Source organism: Raphanus sativus, chromosome 6 (assembly GCF_000801105.2).
Source record: "Raphanus sativus cultivar WK10039 chromosome 6, ASM80110v3, whole genome shotgun sequence".
In the NCBI taxonomy this organism is placed as follows: domain Eukaryota; kingdom Viridiplantae; phylum Streptophyta; class Magnoliopsida; order Brassicales; family Brassicaceae; genus Raphanus; species Raphanus sativus.
Window position 1 is genome coordinate 37,024,974 of NC_079516.1, and position 21,358 is coordinate 37,046,331.

At 33.3% G+C, this 21,358-nt stretch overlaps 2 protein-coding genes, 1 non-coding gene and 1 pseudogene across 3 annotated transcripts; 3 read left to right on the top strand and 1 right to left on the bottom strand.

Moving 5' to 3' along the window:
- Window positions 1–11,363: 11,363 nt before the first annotated feature.
- TRNAT-CGU (transfer RNA threonine (anticodon CGU)) lies at window positions 11,364–11,435 on the top strand. Its single transcript has one exon. It is a non-coding gene; the product is annotated as a tRNA-Thr (tRNA).
- A 361-nt stretch (window positions 11,436–11,796) lies between these two features.
- LOC108808362 (nuclear transport factor 2-like) lies at window positions 11,797–12,785 on the top strand (annotated as a pseudogene).
- Window positions 12,786–16,344: 3,559 nt separating this feature from the next.
- On the top strand, window positions 16,345–17,995 carry LOC108812737 (ninja-family protein AFP2). Its single transcript, XM_018585081.2, has 2 exons — window positions 16,345–17,438; window positions 17,500–17,995. The coding sequence occupies exons 1-2, from the start codon at window positions 16,856–16,858 to the stop codon at window positions 17,841–17,843; spliced, it is 927 nt and encodes a 308-aa protein (XP_018440583.1). The 5' UTR covers window positions 16,345–16,855; the 3' UTR covers window positions 17,844–17,995.
- On the bottom strand, window positions 17,974–21,208 carry LOC108812736 (probable inactive purple acid phosphatase 1). Its single transcript, XM_018585079.2, has 9 exons — window positions 21,005–21,208; window positions 20,695–20,899; window positions 20,524–20,615; window positions 20,380–20,446; window positions 20,190–20,312; window positions 20,017–20,109; window positions 19,590–19,937; window positions 18,873–19,514; window positions 17,974–18,380 (listed from the first exon to the last, which is right to left on the bottom strand). The coding sequence occupies exons 2-9, from the start codon at window positions 20,875–20,877 to the stop codon at window positions 18,075–18,077; spliced, it is 1,854 nt and encodes a 617-aa protein (XP_018440581.1). The 5' UTR covers window positions 20,878–20,899; window positions 21,005–21,208; the 3' UTR covers window positions 17,974–18,074.
- Between the last annotated feature and the right edge of the window lie 150 nt (window positions 21,209–21,358).

Here is a 21,358-nt window from a genome sequence, read left to right on the forward strand (position 1 = left end):
TATACCAAATTATTAAATGATATTTTTTTTCCTAAAACTCAAACCGGATTACCAGGTTTACCATTTGAACTGCAGGTCCAGATCGAACTTTAGAAAATTGGATACAAGAGCATAGTTATGCAACATCACAAATTCAACACAATTATCAAAATTTGTTTTTAATACTTTTTTAGAAAAATATTATACACATGTATGATTTAAAAAAAACACAAATATGATTCCAAAATACACAAATAGAAAATTAAATTTCTAAAAAGAAAATTGAAAACAAAAATATACCCGCCCTTTGAAGGGCGGATCAAAATCTAGTAAGAGATTAAAAGGGGAGACAAAAGGTAGTGATGATTAAAAGAAAATACAGGAATTGAAGAAAGCTGACATTCTTATACGTAAAAGCTTTGTAATGTGTTATGTAGTCTTGTGTAGCTTAGGCCTGCTTCGTTCAGCTACTTCTACTGCTTGATTTACTGTTTCGTAATTTATATATAGTATTTGACAGCGATGTCTCCAGTTCCCTTTCACATTTAACTATAGTGTCGATAGTAACTCGAAAACATGTATACTAGTATTTACGATCCTACCTCCCTTGTACTGCATGAACCATGAAGTATGAAGTCTGTTGGCTTGAAAAATAGCCACTAGGTTAAAAATAGCCTTTAACATGATTTTCTTATAACTTCATATTTCGTTAATCATAAACGTGAACCTCCGCAAACTATGAAATAATGGAATTGTATTTTGAGAAAATAAAACAAGTATGAACATAGTGAGCCAAGACAAGTAACCCCAACGATAGTTGTAGAATAGTAATTCAAGTATTAACTGAAGAGAGAGAAGTAGAGAGAAGTAGATCGCGATCTGACCGACGGCGGTGGACTTTCTCAGACACGCCATCGGTCAGGTTATGTTTTCCGGTGGTATTCTCGTCAGTCAATCCGTTCAGCTTATCTTTTGTCTCCGGTGGCGCACTATCTTCTCGTTGGCCGGTCGGCTTCTGTCTCCGTCGCGGCTCCTATTTAGATGAAGGAGAGCGGTCGGCTCAAGTTTCCGCGTCGCGATATACTCCGGTCGACAGCGGCTTTGGTTTTTTCTTTTTCTTTCTTTTTTAGTTCTATTTCTTCTCGATATGCGGTATCAACTGCTTTCGTCGGATGAGATTTCGACTTTTGTCGATTGTAGCTCTCCGGAAAGCTTTAGAAGAGCAGAGGGAGAGTCTTATGGTGGAGTGATGGATCGAGAGTCGGAGGAGTAGTGAAGCTCCCCGACGGTTTGTGGTGTTGCTTCACGCGTGCTTTCCTCTAGGTGAGAGTGATGAAAAGAGATGGAGGAGATCTCGCATCGGCGATTGTATCTCTCCTTTAAATTAGCACCTGAGTCGAGGTTATGGCGGTGAAGAAGATAAGGAGCGGTGGAGCTCCGGGAAGGTCAGGGACTCGGAGCAGTTGAGCATGCGGCGGGGCCGCTTCCAGCTGCTAGGGTTTTCCTTTTTTGGGCTGTCGGGCTATGGGCCTTCGGGCTTTCTATTTGTTTTCGATGCCTGATGTGGACTTTAGTGTATGGGCTCGGCCCTCTTGTATTTCGTTGGGCTCGGCCCTTTTAGTTTTAATAATAAATTTTCGACGGAAAAAAAAAACGTGAACCTACATACATTCATGAAGAAGACTTGTTATTAAAGTTGGGAAATAATAATGAAAACAGTAAGGAATAGAATATGATAGTCTTGTTTTTGCCAATTTGTCTGCAACCAGCTAATCTTTGAGTCCATTTAAATGAGATCTCTTCAAATCTTCCACTCCACCATCTTACCTTTCTAATCCAGTTGCAGCAAAATGTAATATTCTGTTATTAAATATCTCTATTGCTTTCTTATAGCCATTCTCTATCAAGAGCTTACAATATTCTTGGTACAATGTTGTATTGCCATTAAATTAGCTTGTACCTCACTTTCCATGGCATTGCCTACTTTCCTTCCTATTATTATACTGCACCTTTAAGGTTTCCTCTGAATCTCGAATCACCCAACCAGCAGTAGCTTCCATCTCGAGTTGATATAAGAACCATCAACATTACATTTCATAGATCCTGTTAGTGGAAATTTCCGTACCCGCTTGCTTTCCAATGCTCCTCTGTGAACATAAGCATGCAAATCTCCCAAGATTGTATATCCACGTCTTTCCACGTCTTTGCATCATTTTCTGCATAATGTAAAACAGATACAGATTTCCAATGCATTTGTTTCTGTTGAAAACAAGTCTTTAACATGATTTACTACTAACATGCATTTTTGTTAATGAACTTTTACAAAAGAAAAACGTTTTTGTTAATGAACCTTTTAACATTTTTTTGGACAACTGGATGATGTTATAAGTATAGGAGAAGGACAATACATCCAGAACCTGACACAAATCCCTAAACCCAAAGGCCAAGCACGAGTTATTTTTATCATACTTAAAATCTCTAAAGGTTTTGCCCCAAAAAAAAAAAAATCTCTAAAGGTTTACTATATTTAACTTATTAAAATAGAATACATTTATAATAGAGTTGGTTATTTTTTCAATAGTACTCTATTTTATAGTGAAAAATAAAGTGATAAACAAAAAATAAATAAGTTATCTTATATATAGAACAAATTTAATTTTATAATAGAATGGAAAATAAAAAACCATTGGAGTACTTTTTACTCTGAATTCTATTTTAAAGTGAACTAGATTTTGATTCGCGCTTCGAAAGCACGGATATTATTTTCACTTTTATAAAATATAATTTTTGTTTGTAATTATTAAATGAATTTATCTTAGTAAAACTTTCTTTATAATAAATTCGACACATAGAGTGTCTCTAGTAAACTATGTGTTTCTCTAACTTTTTTTTATTCTCTCTCCAATCAACATATTTATTTGATTTGTTGTTAAAATAAATGATTTTAGAACGCAACTATACAATACTTTTACATTGATATTTTGTTTAAACAATGTGACATATTTCTATATTAGTTAAATATTTACATTGTAATTTAAATTTGTATACCAATCAACATATGTGTGTAGTTTGTTGTTAAAATAAATGATTTTGAATCCAAATGTACACTACTTTTATATTGATTTCTTTTTCAGTTCATATAAATATTTTAAATATATTTATTTCAACTGAACTAAGTAATATTTTGTTAAATTGGCCCCTGAAGTATATTTTTATACATCAATATTTATTTTTCATAATTAGTGTTATATATTCTAGATGTATCATAATATAACTAATGATATTCAAAAGACCTGGACCGAATCAGGTTATATGGCTATTTTTGTTATAAATATCCGAACTCGTTTTAGATACATTGGTTATTTGGATATTTTTAGATTCCTATACATCAGAAACGAATTCATCCAGATCCAGAATGATCAACCTCAAAATCCACACATAAGTTTATAATATTGAAGCGGGACTTGGTTTCAAAACAGAAAAACGATATCCGAAAAGAACAACATGTACCTACATGGACATATAATGTTCATGTCTAACTGATTTTATAAATTAATAAAAAACTATTTCTATGTGTTTGGCTAAATTAAGTGAAATAGAAAGAGTTTTTTTTTTCAAGTAAAATAATTATATGGAGTAAAAAATTAAGTGATAATAAATGTAACACATTTTAATTATTTTGATTTAAGTTATTATTTTATTCACAAAACCATATCTTTGAACTATATTTTTGGGTACGTAATTTTCCACCGATTGAAACTAAAATAAAATATTTTAGTAAAATAAACTAAACCAAACGTTTAGTCATATGTAAAACCTAATTATTTAACTTTTTTTGATTTTATAATTGGCATAAAGTTAATATTGATTAACTAATAAATAAAAATATGTTATTCATGTTTCTAATCAATTCTCATTGTTATTAATTTATTGAAAATACAATGGCTAAATGTGTAAATAAAAGAAAGTACACATCTCTACTATCCATGTTTCTAAACATATCTCATTTATTATACTATCCATGTTTCCAAACATGTCTCATTTATTCTACTATCCTTGTTTCCAAACAAACTCCAAATGTACTTCAACTTTAATAATATAGATAATAGAGTGAGGTTGGACATGTTCTTAGAATATCTTCAATCATATTCAATTTTCTACTCCAAAGATTATTTTTGGAGTAGAATATATTCCAATCTCATTTTATTTTCAATCCACTACTCCATTTTAAATTTGTTTTTTTAAATTTATATGATGGTCTTTTAAATTTTAATGTTTTTAGTTTATACTTAATATTTAAAAATAATACAATAACATCAAAAGAAATATGATTTCCATAAAAGATTATTTAATAAAAAATACATAAACTAATAAAATAACAAAACTAAACATAAAAATATAAAAAATTAACATAAACGATTTAATAATTCGGTAAATCGTTTTTGGTACCACCAAAATCGGTGAAGTATTGTCCAAACGATAAATAAACGATTTAAAAATTTGTTGCTCGATTTGAGAAAATCCAAAATAAAAAAAAACTCATTATTTATTATGAGATGCATTAGTTGACCATTTGTGGAAAAAATACTTCAATGCTCATTACTGAACCAAAATATGTTATATTATATATATTTATGATTATTATATATTTTTAATAATAAATGTTTAGTTTAGATAAATTATATTCCTATGGAAGTTTTGTAAATATAAGATATTGGGGTGTTAAATGGAATTTTTATAAGTAAAATGTATTACAAACCATAATTAGTTAAATAAAATTGAAATCATTTAGAATATTTTTAGAGCACATTGGATCAAATTCAACTTCATTTTAGTATTCAACCATTTCAAAATAAAAATATAGAATAAAACATTGGAGATCTTAAAGCACCAGCCCCATAAAACCAACATTATACAAACATAAAAGAAGTTACTTCTTTTCACTTTACCAAAAAAAGAAAGTTACTTTTTTGTCGGGTTTTGCCTTATGAAAATTCATGTCTGACTGCATCACTCTGAGCCGCCTTATGAGATCCATTCCTGACGGTATTTCTTGCACCATGCTGAAGATTTCTTGTAAGACTTTTCTCCAATATTCTGCATAATTCGCTTTCTCCGGGAATTGAAACTCAGACCTCCTGGTTAAGAAATTGCATCGTCTAGAATTCGAACCTCAGACCTAGGTGTAGAAGCCTTTAAACCTTAACCACTAGACCACAGTGATTCCACAAAAAAAAAGTTACTTCTTTTCAACGAAAAAGTAAATGTTTTACAACGTCTGGTTCTTGGAGGTCTCAAACATCGAGACGATTCTTGGGGAGTCATTAATTGCCTTCGTGTCAAATGTTTGGTCTTCTACACATTAAGACATTGCCAATCCTGATATATTTTTGGTCCAATACAAAATTAAAAACCAAGGCCCCTATAATATCTATAAAACTCAGATTTATAATAAAATATCATAATATCTTCAAAACTAATAAAAATTACCAATTCTTAGAAATATATTTTGTTCTTATTCTTTTTTTTTCAAATCATCCCTTAAATTTTCATAATCAAAGTTTTTGCTATTTTTGATTTTTCAGTAAAAGCTTAGCTTTCTAGTTTTGATTGTTCTTTTATGTTTTGCTCTTGAAATTTGTATGAAGCGTTAGTAGAAGAAGCGTGAAAGAAAATTGAATTGTGAAAAAGTGTAATTTAGTATAAATATAAGTACTGCTTAATTAGTTAATTTCTCTTTTCATTCATTAACATATTAAATAACATAAAATGATGTATATGATTTAAATGCATTTGCATTTTATAAGAGGTTTCACCGCTTTTTAACTTCTCGGCAGCATTTATACATTGATACATTAACACAACAATGGAGAAAGTTAGGCCCCAAAATGTTTAGAAAAATCATGGGCTCCATGCAAAAATTTCATATGTATGCCTTCGAAACCGGCTATGCATTTCAGTGCCGTAAAGCTTCACTTGATCTATGCTGTAGTCTGGTGACTTTCTGTGCAAGTATATGAGACAACCAGATATGGTGGTGACGGTGAAATAAACTCGTCTTCTACAAGGTTCGTTATGAGATAGTGGTGTGTACAATTTGATCTCTTGGAGCTCTTCTCAGTAAGGGTCACTCGAGACCTCCACTTCTATTTTCTGTCTAGCTAGCGCTTAAATGACAAGGATGATTATAAGTTATGAGACAATCGGTGCTAAAGGCGATTTGGAAACTTATGGCATATGAGGCAACAAGTAGAACTTCATATTCTTAGGGTCACACCAATGGTCGAGAACATCAACTGAGCTTTAGAGATGCTTACAGCTAAATAGTGGAACATGCAGATTTGAGTGGTTGGACGAAACTAGGATATAATAGGCTAATATCGATAATTTTTTTCAAAACCGTACTTGCAACCGGATCTGGATTTCCGTTTCTCGGATTGAATAAAAATTTTAATTGAAAGAAAAAATTGGTTCAACTACTGGTCAGAAACTTTGACCAACGAAATACATAAATATTAAATACATAGAAATAGAACTAGTACTTTTGTAAACACTGAAGCAGTTTAAGGGAAAAGGTGCATGTTCTATAGTTTTAACTTTTTAGTTGACAAAGACATATCATCAGGAGAATATTTCACTATTGACAACTGTTCATTATGGAACCCAAGATGATTTTACGGTAACGCGTAGAAATAAGCAAGAACAACAAAAATGAAAGGAAATGAAAAGTGAAAGGCCAATCAAGTCCATGACGGGACAACGAGCGATCTTAAAGTTATGACTTCTAGTTCGGTTTGAGCATAACCAGATTGACATAGTTCTTCTCCTGTCATCATCTTGTGGTTCCTCTTGCCCTTGTTTGCCATGTGGTTGAGGATGTACATTGATTGTTTTTTGGTTAAAGAAGCAAACACACTCACGTACATATATGTAAATTTCACACATATATATAATGGATGTAGTACTTTCATAATATATATGTTGAAACAGTTTTTTTTTCTGAATGTCTAGTTAATTACGCTATTTTTAAAATGATAAAAAATATTACATTGTATAATTTACAGCCGATAATTCTATAATCTTAAAAGAATATACGTCTGACTACGCTATTTTAAGTCGTTCTATGAAATTTTCGATGGTACGTTTTGTATCATGTTGAAAATCTCTTATAATTATTTTTTAATCTGTGTAATTTGATTTTATTTTTTGGATTTATACCTAAAATCTCTTAATATATAAACATTAATCAACTTTTGGTTAAATTGTTCGATTAAAGAGACTTCCACATATGTTGAAACAATAATAATATTATATTTTAAACTTTGAAAGAAATAAAACAATAATAATTTTGAAAATATAGTATGTTGTAATCAGGGGCGGATCTACTAAGACCATGATGAGTGCAGTTCCTCCCACTAAAAGTACAAGGAAATTTATTTGCATTATAATTGTTAGTTATCTTCTGGTTTAGTTGGCTAAAGTTCTCTGTGTAAATAGTTTTTATAGTATTTTTATTCTGCAAATATAACTTCTATGCAAATTACTTATGTTTATTATCTATAAATTTTATCTAGTTATTTTAAAAATATATATTATCGCTTTTAAATAATATCATATATATTATTGGTTCGCAGAGTCTATATGAGTCTGTGTTTGTTGATGACAAAAAAAATAATAATAATATCATATATATATATATATATATATATATATATATATATATATATATATTATTTACCAATTGATTGTCTAAGTCTATAATCACAATAAGAAGAAAATGATGACATAAACTATTACAAAATGTAATATATCTATGATCATTATAATGCAGCTATAAAAAGATGTATAAAATTATTATTTCATAAAAAATAAAATAAATTTTATTTATTTAAACTAAATGGCAGTGTAGATTAAAAAATTCATAAACTAAACAAAATTTCCACTACAAGAAAACATGTCTGTTGCAAGGGAAGAAATCCTCGCAATTCCGTTGCAAATCGTCATTTGCAAGCGAATTGCGACGGAAACATGTTCCTCGCAAATCCTTACTCGCAAATTAAAAATGCTCGCAGTTCCATTGCAAATTTGCGATGAACCTCATTTCGTTGCAAATTTGCGACAACCCTCATTTCATTGCAAATTCGCAACGAACCTCGTTTCATTGCAAATTAGCGAGAAATTCGCAAGAAAATAATTCCATTGCAAATTGTTTTAAAGATATTAAAAAAAATAAAAATACAAATTCAAAATACAAATAAATATATAAAATATATATATATTGAAACCAGTACATACATATACATACAAATACATATTTAAACACATGAATGAATATATTAAAAATCCTGAAAAATAAAATAATAAACTGGTTTAGTTAATTTAACCGGTTTAACTAAACCTAAAACTAAGCCTAAACAAACCTAATTGTAAAAAAAAATTCTTAACCCTAGAAGATAGTCAGCCGTCTCCACCGCACCACCACCACTGCGACCGCACAACCACGCCCACTGCGACAATGGCTGGCCTTGTCTCCTTAACCATCAAGCTTCTTCTCCATCCTTCACCTCCCTTTACCAAAAGGAAAATAAAAATCAGATATAAACACAGAGAGATAGACAAAGAGAGAGAGGTTAAACCGTGGTGGTGTGGTTCCGGCCTCGTCTTGCCTTGCCTCCTCCAACCCTAAAACAAAAAAAAATCAGTTCACAACAGAGAAACAGAGAGACAGAGAGATAGTAAGAGAGAGGTCGAACCATGGTGGTGGTGGTGGTGGTGATGGTGTAGCGAGCGTGGCCGGGAGATAAATAGATCCGTCAGTGAGAGAGAGAGAGGAGAGCTTGCGGTGAGGGTTCCGGCACATCGTCAGGAGCTCCGGCGAAAGGAGATATGGAGGCAAGGAGGAGGACAAGGAAGGAGAGAAAAGAAAAAAACATTGGTGTTTTTTTTTCTTTGACGGCTGTAATGAAGAAGAAGAGTAGGTTAATGTGTTTATATATTGACCTAGTTTCCATTGCGAATTTCTCGCAAATTTGCAACGGAATTGCGAGAGTTTTTTTTTTGAGGGTTTCATTGCAAATCCGTTGCAAATATATATATATATATATATAATTTTATGTATTTTAGAATTTCATTTGGGGTTTTATTAAGTTTTGGGTAAACTAATATGTATTTTCTTTATTTGGTTTTAAAAAATTAAAACTAATTTGAGAATATAAACTTGAAATGTTCTAAATTTATATTTGTAGTTTAGGTTTGGGTTAGGAATAACACAACTTGATTTAATATAATTTTATAAATTTATTTAATCAGTGTATTATGATATAAGGTTGTTTTTTATGTAAGGTTAATTTGGAGTATTAGGTTTGGGGTTTAGAGTTAAATTTAAGAATATTTTTTTAATAATTTAGATTATTAGTTTATGTTAAGTTTGGTGATTAAATTTGAAAATGTTAAATTTGGTGTTTGGATTTTATGATTTGGGGTATAAGGTTTAGGTTATAAGTGTATGGTTTGTAATATAGTGTTTGAGGTATAAATTTAAGTTTTGGAACTAAATTCTAAAAGATTAAATTTTAAAGTTAAGTTTTTGATTTGTTGTTTAAATTTGAAAATATAGTTTTTTTGTTTAGATCAGTGATTTGGGGTATAAAGTTTATATGTAGATTTTAGGGTTTGAGATATAGTGTTTGACTTTACAGTAGTGATTTTGTTTTTGATTTAGTGTTTTTGTTTTTGAAATGTATAATGTAAAATTTTAAATTTTGTATTATAGTTTGAGATATTATATATATATACAGTATTATGTTATAAAAAGTTAGATTTTATTTAAAGTTGGAGTTGAGAAAATAAATTTGCAAGGAAAATGCAATGGATCCCTCACAATTCTCTCGCAAATTTGCAAGGGAATTGCGAGGAGTCCCTTGCAAAATCATTGCAAATTCATAAATAGTGTATTTTAGGGTTTCATTTAGAATTTTGTTACGTTTTCGGTAAACTATATATATTTTGTGATTCGGTTCAAAACAAATAATTAATATAAAAATATGTTTTACATTTTCCGGAAATTTAGTTGACGTATATGAGTTATATAAGTTATAAGGGTTTGATGTTAACGTACATATACATTAACTAGAGTATAGAGATACATGAAGCTATAAAAATCTTAGATAAATAATCTTACCACTAAGAGGAAATGTGAGAAACAGCCAATGTTTAATTACACCAAAATCATTGATGAAAACCCAAATCTTTAAAGTGTTTGAAACAATGGATTTGCAAAGAAATTGTAAGCGGTCCTCGCAAATCCCTTGCAAATTTTTCGAGGGATTCTGTTTTCCTCGCAAATTTGCAAGGGATTTGTGACGGATCTATTGCAATTGCCTTGCAAATTTGCGACCGTTTTGATTCTCTCGCAAATTTGCAAGAGAATTGCGAGGGATTTCTTGCAAATTCCTTGCAAATTCATAAGTCAATGATTTTAGGGTTTCGTTTGGGGTTTTGTTATATTTATTGTGGACTAATATTTTTTTTTGTTTTTTTGAAAATAATAGTTAAATTGAAAATTTGTTTCATTTTTTAGAAATTTATTTGATGTGTATTTATTGTATAAATTATAGAGTTTTGATGTTTAGTACTTCGTGATATTAGTTAAAGTATCAGAAAATATTAATCCCGTGAATATTAGTTGACTGATATTGTAATTTTCCAAAAATATATTTTGATATACTTGTTAAATACTAAATATTTAAGTTTAATATTTTATTTATTAAATTTATTTGATTTTGTGAGAGAAATGTAATAAAATTTATAAATATCACATACATTCTTGCAAATCCCTCGCAAATTTGCGACAGCTTTGCAACAGAATTGTAAGAGAAAATAAAACCCTCGCAAATCTCTCGCAAATTTTGCAAGGAAAAATTAGCCCTCGCAAATGTGCGAGAGATTTGCAAGGACTCTGTAACTTTCCTCGCAAATCGCTTGCAAATTTGCGAGGACTAGTTTTCTCTTGCAGATTTGCGAGAGATTTGCGAGGGTTTTATTTTCTCTTGTAATTCCGTTGCAAATCTGTCGCATATTTGCAAGGAAAACTTTCACTCGCAAATGTTCCTTGCAATAGACCTGTTTTGTTTTCTTGTAGTGTTCAGTTGCAATAATTAATAAAACTAATGTAATAAAACATTTTTAATAAGTTATTATTTCTGCCCAAGAAAACATCTAGTATTATTGTAACCTCAAAGTAATCGGATGCACGTAATGTATTTGGAATACGATACTCAAGTTAGCAACCATTCGATGTCAAAAACAAGTTAGCAACCATTCACATATTTGTGTTCTTTACTATTTAATTATATAATATATATAAATGACTACATGCTCAGTGAGCCTCCGTAGCATAGTGGTATTGCGTTCGCTTCGTAAGCGAAAGGCCGCGAGTTCGATCCTCGCCGGGGGCTTTCTTGGTCTTCAAATCTCTTTTTTTATGCTCTTTAATGTATAGTCATCACTCGTGTGTGTCCTTGTCTCCACTCTGATCTCAGATTTTGACTCTATGCTTTTCTTGGACCTCATTTCAATAACTCAATTTATATATTCACAATGTAAAGTTAAGCAATCAATCTCTGGCTAGCTAAGCTGTACGGTACACTGAGATTTGTGAATTAATGCATGTCCTGTATATTTGAGTGACAATGTGGGACATTTACATTAAAGTCTCTTACCAGTTCTTATTATGAGTCTCTTGTAGTTTCAGTTTCGAGCAGACTTTGATTTATTCTTGTTCCGACACTAAAGTAAATCTATTAGCTTTACGTAGAGATGTCTTTGGAATCAAATGCTCCATCCTCACATTGTTGGCAATGCCTTTGCTCAGAAATACTACAACCACCAGCGGAAGTGCATTGATTTTATATTTGATGATAGTGTTTTAGGACGCCCTGTTTCCAATGGAGAGATGGTTTCTGACAAATCCTTTCTTCTTTTTGCTTTTTGTAGGGTATTAACGAGCAGATCATGTCCTTTTGATTACGAGAATTCAAAGATTCAGATTTTGACTGCCGACTCCCAAGCTTCTTACAAGAATGGAGTTGTTACTCTAGTCACTCACGGGTTTACTTACTTACCGTAAAAGATGTGGGGAAAGAATGTAATGGGGTTTTCTCAGTCTTTTTTCCTTGTGCCGCATGAAGGAAGATAATTTGTGCTCAATGATGTCTTTAGGTATGTCTTTGATGAGTTTGTTGAACCAGAATCTATAACAAAGGAGGTGGTTACTCAAGTAGTTCAAACAACAGACACTACCTTAGGTGAGTATTGGCCAATGTTTTATTTGATCACATTTTGATCAGCAGAGCAGCCGGCAAATGAAGTTGCAGAGCCAGTTAACATCCCTAGTCAAGAATCTGTGGTGAAGAAAGAAGAAAGAGCTATAGCAAATGGAAAATCACAAAACCAGTGAGTCTTCCTTGTGTGTGTATCCATTTCTCAGTCTCAATCTCGGTTATATAATCTAAAGTTTTTCACAACTCACACTTAGGGTACAATTCCCAGCTAAACCTGGAAAAAAAGCTGTGTGCTGCTGCTCCTGAATTAAAGGCTGCTGCGACAGTTCCCCCAACATTCTTGTGCTGAATCAATCGACCAATTAGGTTTTGTTTCAATGTTTTAAGTAAATATCAATTGTCCAAGCTTCTCCTACAAAGCCTAAGCCTATCTTGCATGGGTTAGCTGAGGGTGGTTCCATATTTGGTGCCATTAAGAATAAGATGTTATCCAAGTTAGAAGTTACACGGTGTAACTTACACCAAAGCAACTCAATGAAACATTCAAAGGTTTCTTCTGATGTCCTATTATTACACAACTCTAGGCTGACAAAGAGTCAGCTATAACCTATAAGAATAGGAAACAGAAGAGTTTCTATAGAAGAGAAACGAGGTTAGTTTAATCAAATAAAGTTTACTACTTTAGTTGAATTTAGGAAGTTAAAAAAACCCATTGATTCTGCTGCATGAAACAACGAGAATGGCAGATCCTCAACGCGAAATGGAGGTTACAGGAGCGAGACTAGTTTCAGAAACAAAGGGTTTAGGCCTCGGGGCAACGATTTTAAACGGATGTTGAGATTGAACTTTGATTAAATCCTCCAAGAGAAGAAATGAAAGCAAGGAAGCTTACCACACAAGAAGAAAAAGTGACCAAGGAGTCATGTAGAAGAAGAAGCTTGGAGCGCAAGAAACAGAAGAAGAAGTGGAAGAACCGTGAAGAGCAAGAAAGGAAGAACAAGAAGTCAAAGAAGAAGACTTGGTTGTGTATGTAGAAGTTAGGGTTACACACCTAAGTTAGTTTGGTTAAAAGCTAACTAAGTTAGTTTGGATAGAGTAAAAGTAAGTTAGTTTGGTTAAAAGCTAACTAAGTTAAGTTGTTAGGATAGAGTTGTTAGGAGTTGTTTAAGTGGTTGATGTGTAAGAGAAAGCTTGCTTGTAAGAATAGTCTAGTGTTTTAGGAACATAGACTAGAAGAAGTTGTGTAAGCATTAGGAACATAAACTAGAAGAAGTTGTGTAAGCAAGGTGTGTGTAGTAGTTAGTGAAAACTAATATAAGTATGTATGTGTTGTTGTTATAAAAGAATAGACTATTCTAATAAGAAAAAGAATTGGAGAAATTAATGTAGACAATTAGATATTACTGTCTTCTCTCTACAAAAACAAAACAAATGACAAAGAGAGTGTGGTTGTGTTATGATGAAGCACAAGTGAAAACATGAGAGTGAGTTAACAAAAACAGAGAACAAAACAGAGTGAAAAGAGAAGCTGGGCCAGAGTAGAGTGGAGAGGTCAAGTCATAGAGCCAAGACCAAAAATTTAACATGGTATCAGAGTTCAATATGGTTTTTAGAGCGCGTGTTAGGAAATGAACAAAAGAAGATGAAGTCACTCTAAGAGAGAGACTGAAGAAAAGAAGAATAAAATCGGAGAAGAAGATCCAAAGAAGATGGCAACGTGACATGCTAAGATCAAACAAGAAACTGATGTTAGCTGAGTTGGTTGACCGGAGAAGAAGAACCTGAGGCAAGTGAGAAAGAAGAGTTGTTTCCAAGAGGGAGACATGAACAAGGAGACACAAGAAAACTATGGTGGAGATCAAAGAAGATTAAGGAAGCTGTAGGAGTTGTTGGATGTTCTTAGCCATTAGAGATGGAGTTCTATACTTTTCAAATTTGGAAAAAATATTTTAAAATCGTTTTTAATCATAATTTGATGATTTTCGTGGAAATATGAAAACACAGTTTTTTTTGATTTTTGAAATATTGTTATCAAACTCTATAAATCAAATAAAAAATATTCATGTTTCTAATTTAATTTTATGATTTTTCGTTTTGACATATAAAATTAAAAGAAAAAAACTGTCTAATAGAGATTAGAAATAAGATATAGTAGCATGAAAGAAATTGTCTCGGCTGTGACTTGGGTCCATGGGTTCAAATCTTTTTTTAATGTTATTTAGTTGAATATAAAAATATATTTTAATTTATTAAAGATCCATAATTTTTTAGTGTAGTAAAAGGTTCATCTATCTTACTAAAACAGAAACATTTTGTTGGACCTAACATTTATTTTGTAAGTTTTTAAATTAAATACACTTTTATACTTTATAGTTAAACATACATTAAATCACTAATTAATGTTTCTTTATTTATACTACTATCCATGTTTCCAAACAATATACTTATTTCTTTATACTATTATCAACGTTTCAAAACAATACTTATTTTTTTATACTACTATCAATGTTTCCAAACAATATATTTTTTATACTACTATCAATGTTTCCAAATAATACAATAATTAATCTTAATTATTTTATATCTATCCTTTTTTCTTTAAAATTTTGTAGAAACGTCACAATTTCATAAATTGCAAAATAGTAAACTTTAAAATTTTGATTATAAGATTACAAATTATGAAACTATTACAATTTAAATTCAATTAGATTATATATCGGTCATCCATCAGTTTAATCGGTTAGTCTCGGGTTTTAGTGATTTTTTAATATGAATATTTTAAAAACATAAATTGAATTGTCAGATCTCCGGATTAACCGGTATAATCACAATCGGGTTGAATTTAAAAATACTGATTTAAATGCAAAAATATTTTAAATACACACTATTTAAAAATTACCAAAATATTTGTTAAATTATTAGTGAAATTTTTCATGTTAAAATATCCCGCACTTCAAAAACGCAGGTCAAAATCTAGTAGTTATTAAAACTAATTCACATACAACAAGTCTGGTTTTCTTTGTATTTCCTTTCGCTAATCCCTCTAGGTCTGCTCATTAAACAGCTATCTATTTCTTTGTGTCGATATAAAATAAAATAAAAAGTTACACGTTTTACCATTTTCAATTTTCCAGACTAAAAATTGAAATTCTTTCAGTTCTAACTTAAAAAATGATGTGAAAAAACTAAGAATATGTTTATAAAAGGCCCATATTCACTATGGCTACTAAATTTTTTAAGACGGTCCTGTAAAAGAGTTGGAACAGTCATTTTTAATCAAACTCCTGGTGTTGTTATTTATTCAGTATATTCGGACTTTTACCCAAACTGAATATAGTTTATTTTTTCAATTAAAAAGTTAAATTTCGCCAAATCAAACAAATTATAAAAACTTTAGGTATCAAACCAAAATGGGCAAAGCCTTTTAACCTTATGGGCCTGATGATGGGAAAAGGGGATAGGGTCTTCTTCAGTCGTATTCACATAGTAGTATCTTCAGTTGCATTATTATTACACAAACCAACAGGTGAATGACACGCGACATTTTGGTTTTTATGGTTGATGTCTAAAGATCTTCTCCTTCGGTCCCCACTTGACTCAACAAAGTGACACACCAAAAGGATCTTACAAATCTTCTTTTTCAATTTATAGATTTCATTCTCCGGCAGCTAACTATCACTGAATCAATCAGTAAACTCTAGGACTTTTCACTTAATTAGCTTGTTATATTTTTAACCTCTACTCTTCTTTATCAAAAGATTAAGTCAATAATCAAACTTTTTTAGCTTAGCACACTTTACAATTAGTCTTTTAGTTAAACTAGTTAGTTTATTGCAATCACCTTTTGTAGTAGTTAATTCGCTATATACAACGGAAGTGTTATTCTCCGTCACTTTTTCACAAGCAACTTGCTTCCTCATGGGACCTACAGACCGTCCCACGTGAGTGACGTTGTCGAGTCGCTAGAATTATCAATGTTTCAATTATATATGTTTTTTCCTAATCATTCCTTCATTTCATAATCAAAAAAGTTTCAGAAGGCAATTTCAATCAAGTTTTTGGAAGACAAAGTCTCATTTTGAAATTCTAGTAGATCAATAACGATGATAATCTAGTTTTACATATGGAATCAAATTTTGTTCTGTGTTATTATTATTAACCGGTAGTCTTTATTTAGTTTCATTTACTTTATTTTAGCCATAAAGACAAAAGAGAAGAGGGATCTTTTTTTTAACTGGTAGACACGTGTCATGACACTGATAAACACAGTTGCTTTAAGACACGTTTCTTCAAGCAGCACTATGGAACGGCGACGTAATCCACCGGCCACGTGTCGTAAAGACAGATCACTCGGCGGCCACTTGCCTCCTCCTCTCAGTCAAGGGGTTGTCTCTAATGTCTGAAAGGGTTTTTCTTCTTCTGGTCAATTTCAAATAAAGCTTCTCGTCTTCTTCACCGTCTCTGATATTTTATTTTATTTTTTTAAAAGAAGAAAAAACAGATTTTTGACCGCATGTGAAGTCAGTGTTCTTCATTCATTCTTTCAATCATCTGAGAAAACAAAAATAATCTTTTTTTTTAAATCATTTATATCTATGGGGGAAGAAGCAAGGGCATGGAACAGAGGAACAAATCTTTCTCTAGACATAAACAAGTACCCGAGAGATCTGTTACGAGGCTTCATGTCTGAAAACGTTGACGGAAGAGATGAAACATCATCAGACTGCGAAGATGATGAGACTGCGGTTGAGCTGAATCTTGGTCTGTCTTTAGGTGGTCGTTTCGGAGTAGACAAGACTCCGAGGAAGCTTAAACGTTCTTCATCTGTTTTGGGTTCTATCGTGGCCGAGAGGGAGGAGGTTGAGCCGCCGGAGAATTACACGGTGGGTTTAGCGAGAACGACGTCGTTACCAGCGGAGATGGAGGAGGAATGGAGGAAAAGGAAAGAGATGCAGTCGCTTAGGAGAATGGAAGCTAAGAGGAGGAGATGCGAGAAACAACAGAGTTCCCAAACGACGCCGTTTGAGTCTGATAGATGTATCACCGCTAGTAAAAGCGGGTTTCTACAGAGACATTTGGTTTCTCCTAGACAAGCGTGTGTTGTTGATTCCGATGGAGTAGTGAGAGGAGGTAGCTCGTCGAGCTTGTCGGAGCTGGACAACAACAAGAACCAACAAGGTAAGGCTTTCAAGATTAGTAGTAAACATTTGTTTTTGGTCTTAAGACTTTATCTTTGTAGGTTCATCAAACAGTTGCGGTGGTGACGAGAGAAGCCCCAAGATGATGATGACAAGATGTTCATCTAATAACAGCGACAACGAGAATGGTAAAGGCAAAGGGACGGCTGCTACGTCTACTGGTTTGTTCGACATGCCGTGTGTGTTCACCAAAGGTGACGGTCCAAACGGTAGACGTGTCGATGGGATTCTATACAAGTATGGTAAAGGAGAGGAAGTTAGGATCATGTGCATTTGCCACGGTAGTTTCTTGACACCTGCTGAGTTTGTTAAACACGGTGGTGGTGGTGATGTTGATCGTCCTCTTCGGCATATCGTCGTCAATACTTCTCCTTCCACCTTTTGACAATGAAACTGGAACGTTATCTTTTCCTTTTAATTTCTTCTGCTTTTGTTTGGCTTTTAAGAATGAATTTGCCAAAATCTCATCAAGATTCTCATGTGTAATACTTGAGAAACATCATAGAATCATCAAATTATTAAATGACTCTTGCTTTATTAGCATTTGCCAGTAACTATAATTGATGTGTAACCAACGAGTTGTTCATGCAAGTTGCAAGATTCTCTCTTCTTTTCTTTAAGAAGCAAGTGTAGTTGCAGGGCAACTATCAACAGCACAAGCCAAGACGTCTCTATAATCTCTTGATATCTTGAACGAATCATGGACTCTTCCGTCACTGCTCTTCTTGTACTCGAACAGAAGATTAGAGTAATCAACCGCTGTAAGTTTTAGGAATCCATAGTCGTAGTCTCTGACCAGACTCCAGTTCGGTTGGAGATCAGAGAACTCAGCAAGACCAGCTCCTGCACCTCCAGCAACAATATGAATCGTCCCATTAAATGTACCCTTGTAATCAGCTTTCTCACTACTCCTGCATACGCTCTACACACACAACAAAAAAGAACAATAAAGATTAAACGGTTCTGTATTCTTTAAGGAATCATTGTTCAGTATAGGCCTAGGCAAAAAAACCAGAACCGAACCGAGACCAAAACCGAACCGAGGATCTTCGAACCCAGACCAAAACCGAATCGAGGATCCTCAACCCGCATGTTCCTATATTTCTATATCCGAAATATCCAAAATAATCCAAAATATTCAAACTTTTAATCTAAATCATCATAATTATTTGATATTTTATCTTAAATAACCAATATTTTATCTGAACTATTCGAACTATCCGAACCGAAATTATTTTATGTATTTTCCGGTTCCTAGTTTTACTATCTAAATCGAACCGAACCCGAAACTATCCGAACCAAACCGAACCAAAAATAAGTCAAGTACTCAGTGGATCCTCCTACTCCCTATCCGAACTACCCGAAACCCAAAATATCCGAACCCATATCCGAAATGCACAGGCCTACTGTTTACCTGATAAACAGGGCATGTTCTCTCATAGTTATGTGCATGTCCATAGATTGCAATGTCGACTTTATACTTCTGCCACAGCTTCTGAAGACTATCTCTCCCCATCGGCTCTCCAAAAGACCCTTCTTCCGCGTAGAAAGACGTGGAGGAGTAACCGAGCACGCGGTGCGCTAAGAATATCAGCCACGGCTGTGTCTTTCTGTCTACCGACGCTAAGCACTGCTCGATAAACTTGTACTGCTCAGTCCCTTCTCTCCAGTCATGTTCTGTGTCAGCCACACAGAACCTAAACATCCCGTAGTCACTAGAGTACCAGAACTTAGCTCTATTCTCAGCGGGAACATAGAACATCGTCTCAGCTGGCACACCGCATTCTCCTCCAGAGTCTAAACCCTGGTAAAACGATCCCGAGTCTGGCCAGTCACGCTCATGGTTTCCACTTGCGATCATGTACGGAACAGTGGAAGCGATAGGCTCGATCTGAGCTGTGAACTGATCCCACTGTGAGAGGTATCCGTTTGCATAGCAGATGTCTCCAATGTGGAAAACTGCATCCGTCTTCTTTAGATCTTTAATGAGCTGCTTTGTGGTGTTTAGAGAAGCTCGTTGGAAGTCATTATACTCGTTTGTGCCATCAACCTCAGCCTGCAACAACAATCTTACTACATGAGAGGCTTTACCAATAACAAATAAAACAATCTGATATTGTTTTTATCAAACCTTTCCCATGTCTCCGAAGATTACAACTTGTTGGAGAGAGTTCTGTCCTGGAGATGGAGAAGATTTGAAGTGATACTCTTTACTCCACACAAATGCATTATTGGTCACTAGTCTATGCCCAACTCTGTAGGTATACTTGGTATTAGGCCACAGCTCTTTGAGAAAAGCTGTGTGTATGTAACCAGGATCACGCCATCCAACGGTTCTTGCAGGTGCACCGCACATGGTGTTGCGGCCAAAGGTCAATGTACCAGCAGGGGAGAGTTTACGCTCTCCTCTTTTAACCCCCCACTCAACAACAGGTTCAGCTATGTCGAGTCCATAACCACTAGTCCATGTCACTGTCATCTGTTAAAAGACAAAAACTCATTTCGATTTCTTTAAAGTGAAACAATAAAAAAAAAGGGTTTTATTACAAGGATCTTACTTCATCCCATGCTTTGCCTAGCGCTAAGCGAGGGTAGACTGGTGCGTTTGGGTTCTCAAAGACTACTTTGTTAGAGACAGCCACAAGCTTTGGCTATCACAATACCAAAGTAAAAGGTTAGCTTAGAAACCTTTTTTAAGCTATAGAAAATTGTAAGTGAATTGAGTATTTACATTCAGCAAACCGCCAGAAAAGAGAGCAAAGGAAAAATCTGATCTCTGGTTGATAAGTTGAAGCTTGAAAGAACCGGTTCCAGTGTTGTTGTATCTTGGATTACTAAAGTTTGCATATTGAAACTGTAAAGAGAGACAAGATGAATGAGCTTAACGATTTGATTTGCTGCAAGGAGAATGAGAAAAGTACCTTGATAGGAGCTGAACAAAGCTTAGGTGGGCTCACCATTTTGTTATCTCCTGGACAAGTGGAAGCACTGTAGTAACAACAACAGTGTTAAAAATATACAACTATACAGTTCATGAGAAGGAATGTTTTAATAATAATATATACTTGAAATCTGCAGGAGAGAACACTCCAATCCAATCATCATCTGATGGGTGTGGAGAGCTAAACTCAACCAACACCAATTCACTATGTTGACCCTGCCAAATTATTCAAGTTTTAGGATTATTTTTTTTCCATCAAATACTATGAAAAAGGGATCTGAATGTGTTTAATTACATTAGATCCAAGAAGTGTTGGAGAGGCTTTGACATGAGCTTTGTCATTGAGATGGAATGTTGTTTGATGGATAGCGATGCCTGATAAAGGTTGGTCTTTATGAGATTCCACTGCTCCACCAAGAGATAATAATACTAGAACAAGAGTCACCAAGACTGCAACAGATTGTTGGTGGTTTCTCATGTCTACTACAAGAGGGAAGATCCTGAAACTCACAAAAAGAAAAAAGAAGAAAAAAACAGTTCAAGTAAATTGACAAGAATCAAATTTCAAGTAATTGGATTCGAACAAAGCAGAATTAGGACATTACCAGTGACTTTCGTTTTGTCTTTTTAATCAAAGTAAGGAAAGAGAAGCAATCGCGAGAAAAATGAAAGTCGGAGGAGTTTTTAGATTTGGAGAATATCCAGTACTGAGATTCGCTCACTCATCAAGAGTTTACTTGTCAAACGGCTAGCTTTCATGACACCATAAGTCTTTTGCTTTGACTTTTGGGTTTTAATTTGCTTAAATGTCAGGAAAGTCGAGATTTTTATTGCCGAAAACAGAGGATCATGTTTTTTATTTTTTGTCATCAAGAGGATTTTTTTTTGGGAAATTTGGGAAAAGAGAACTAAAATACTAATACTTTGTCCCCTTAGAACTAAATCAATTTTTTTCACTT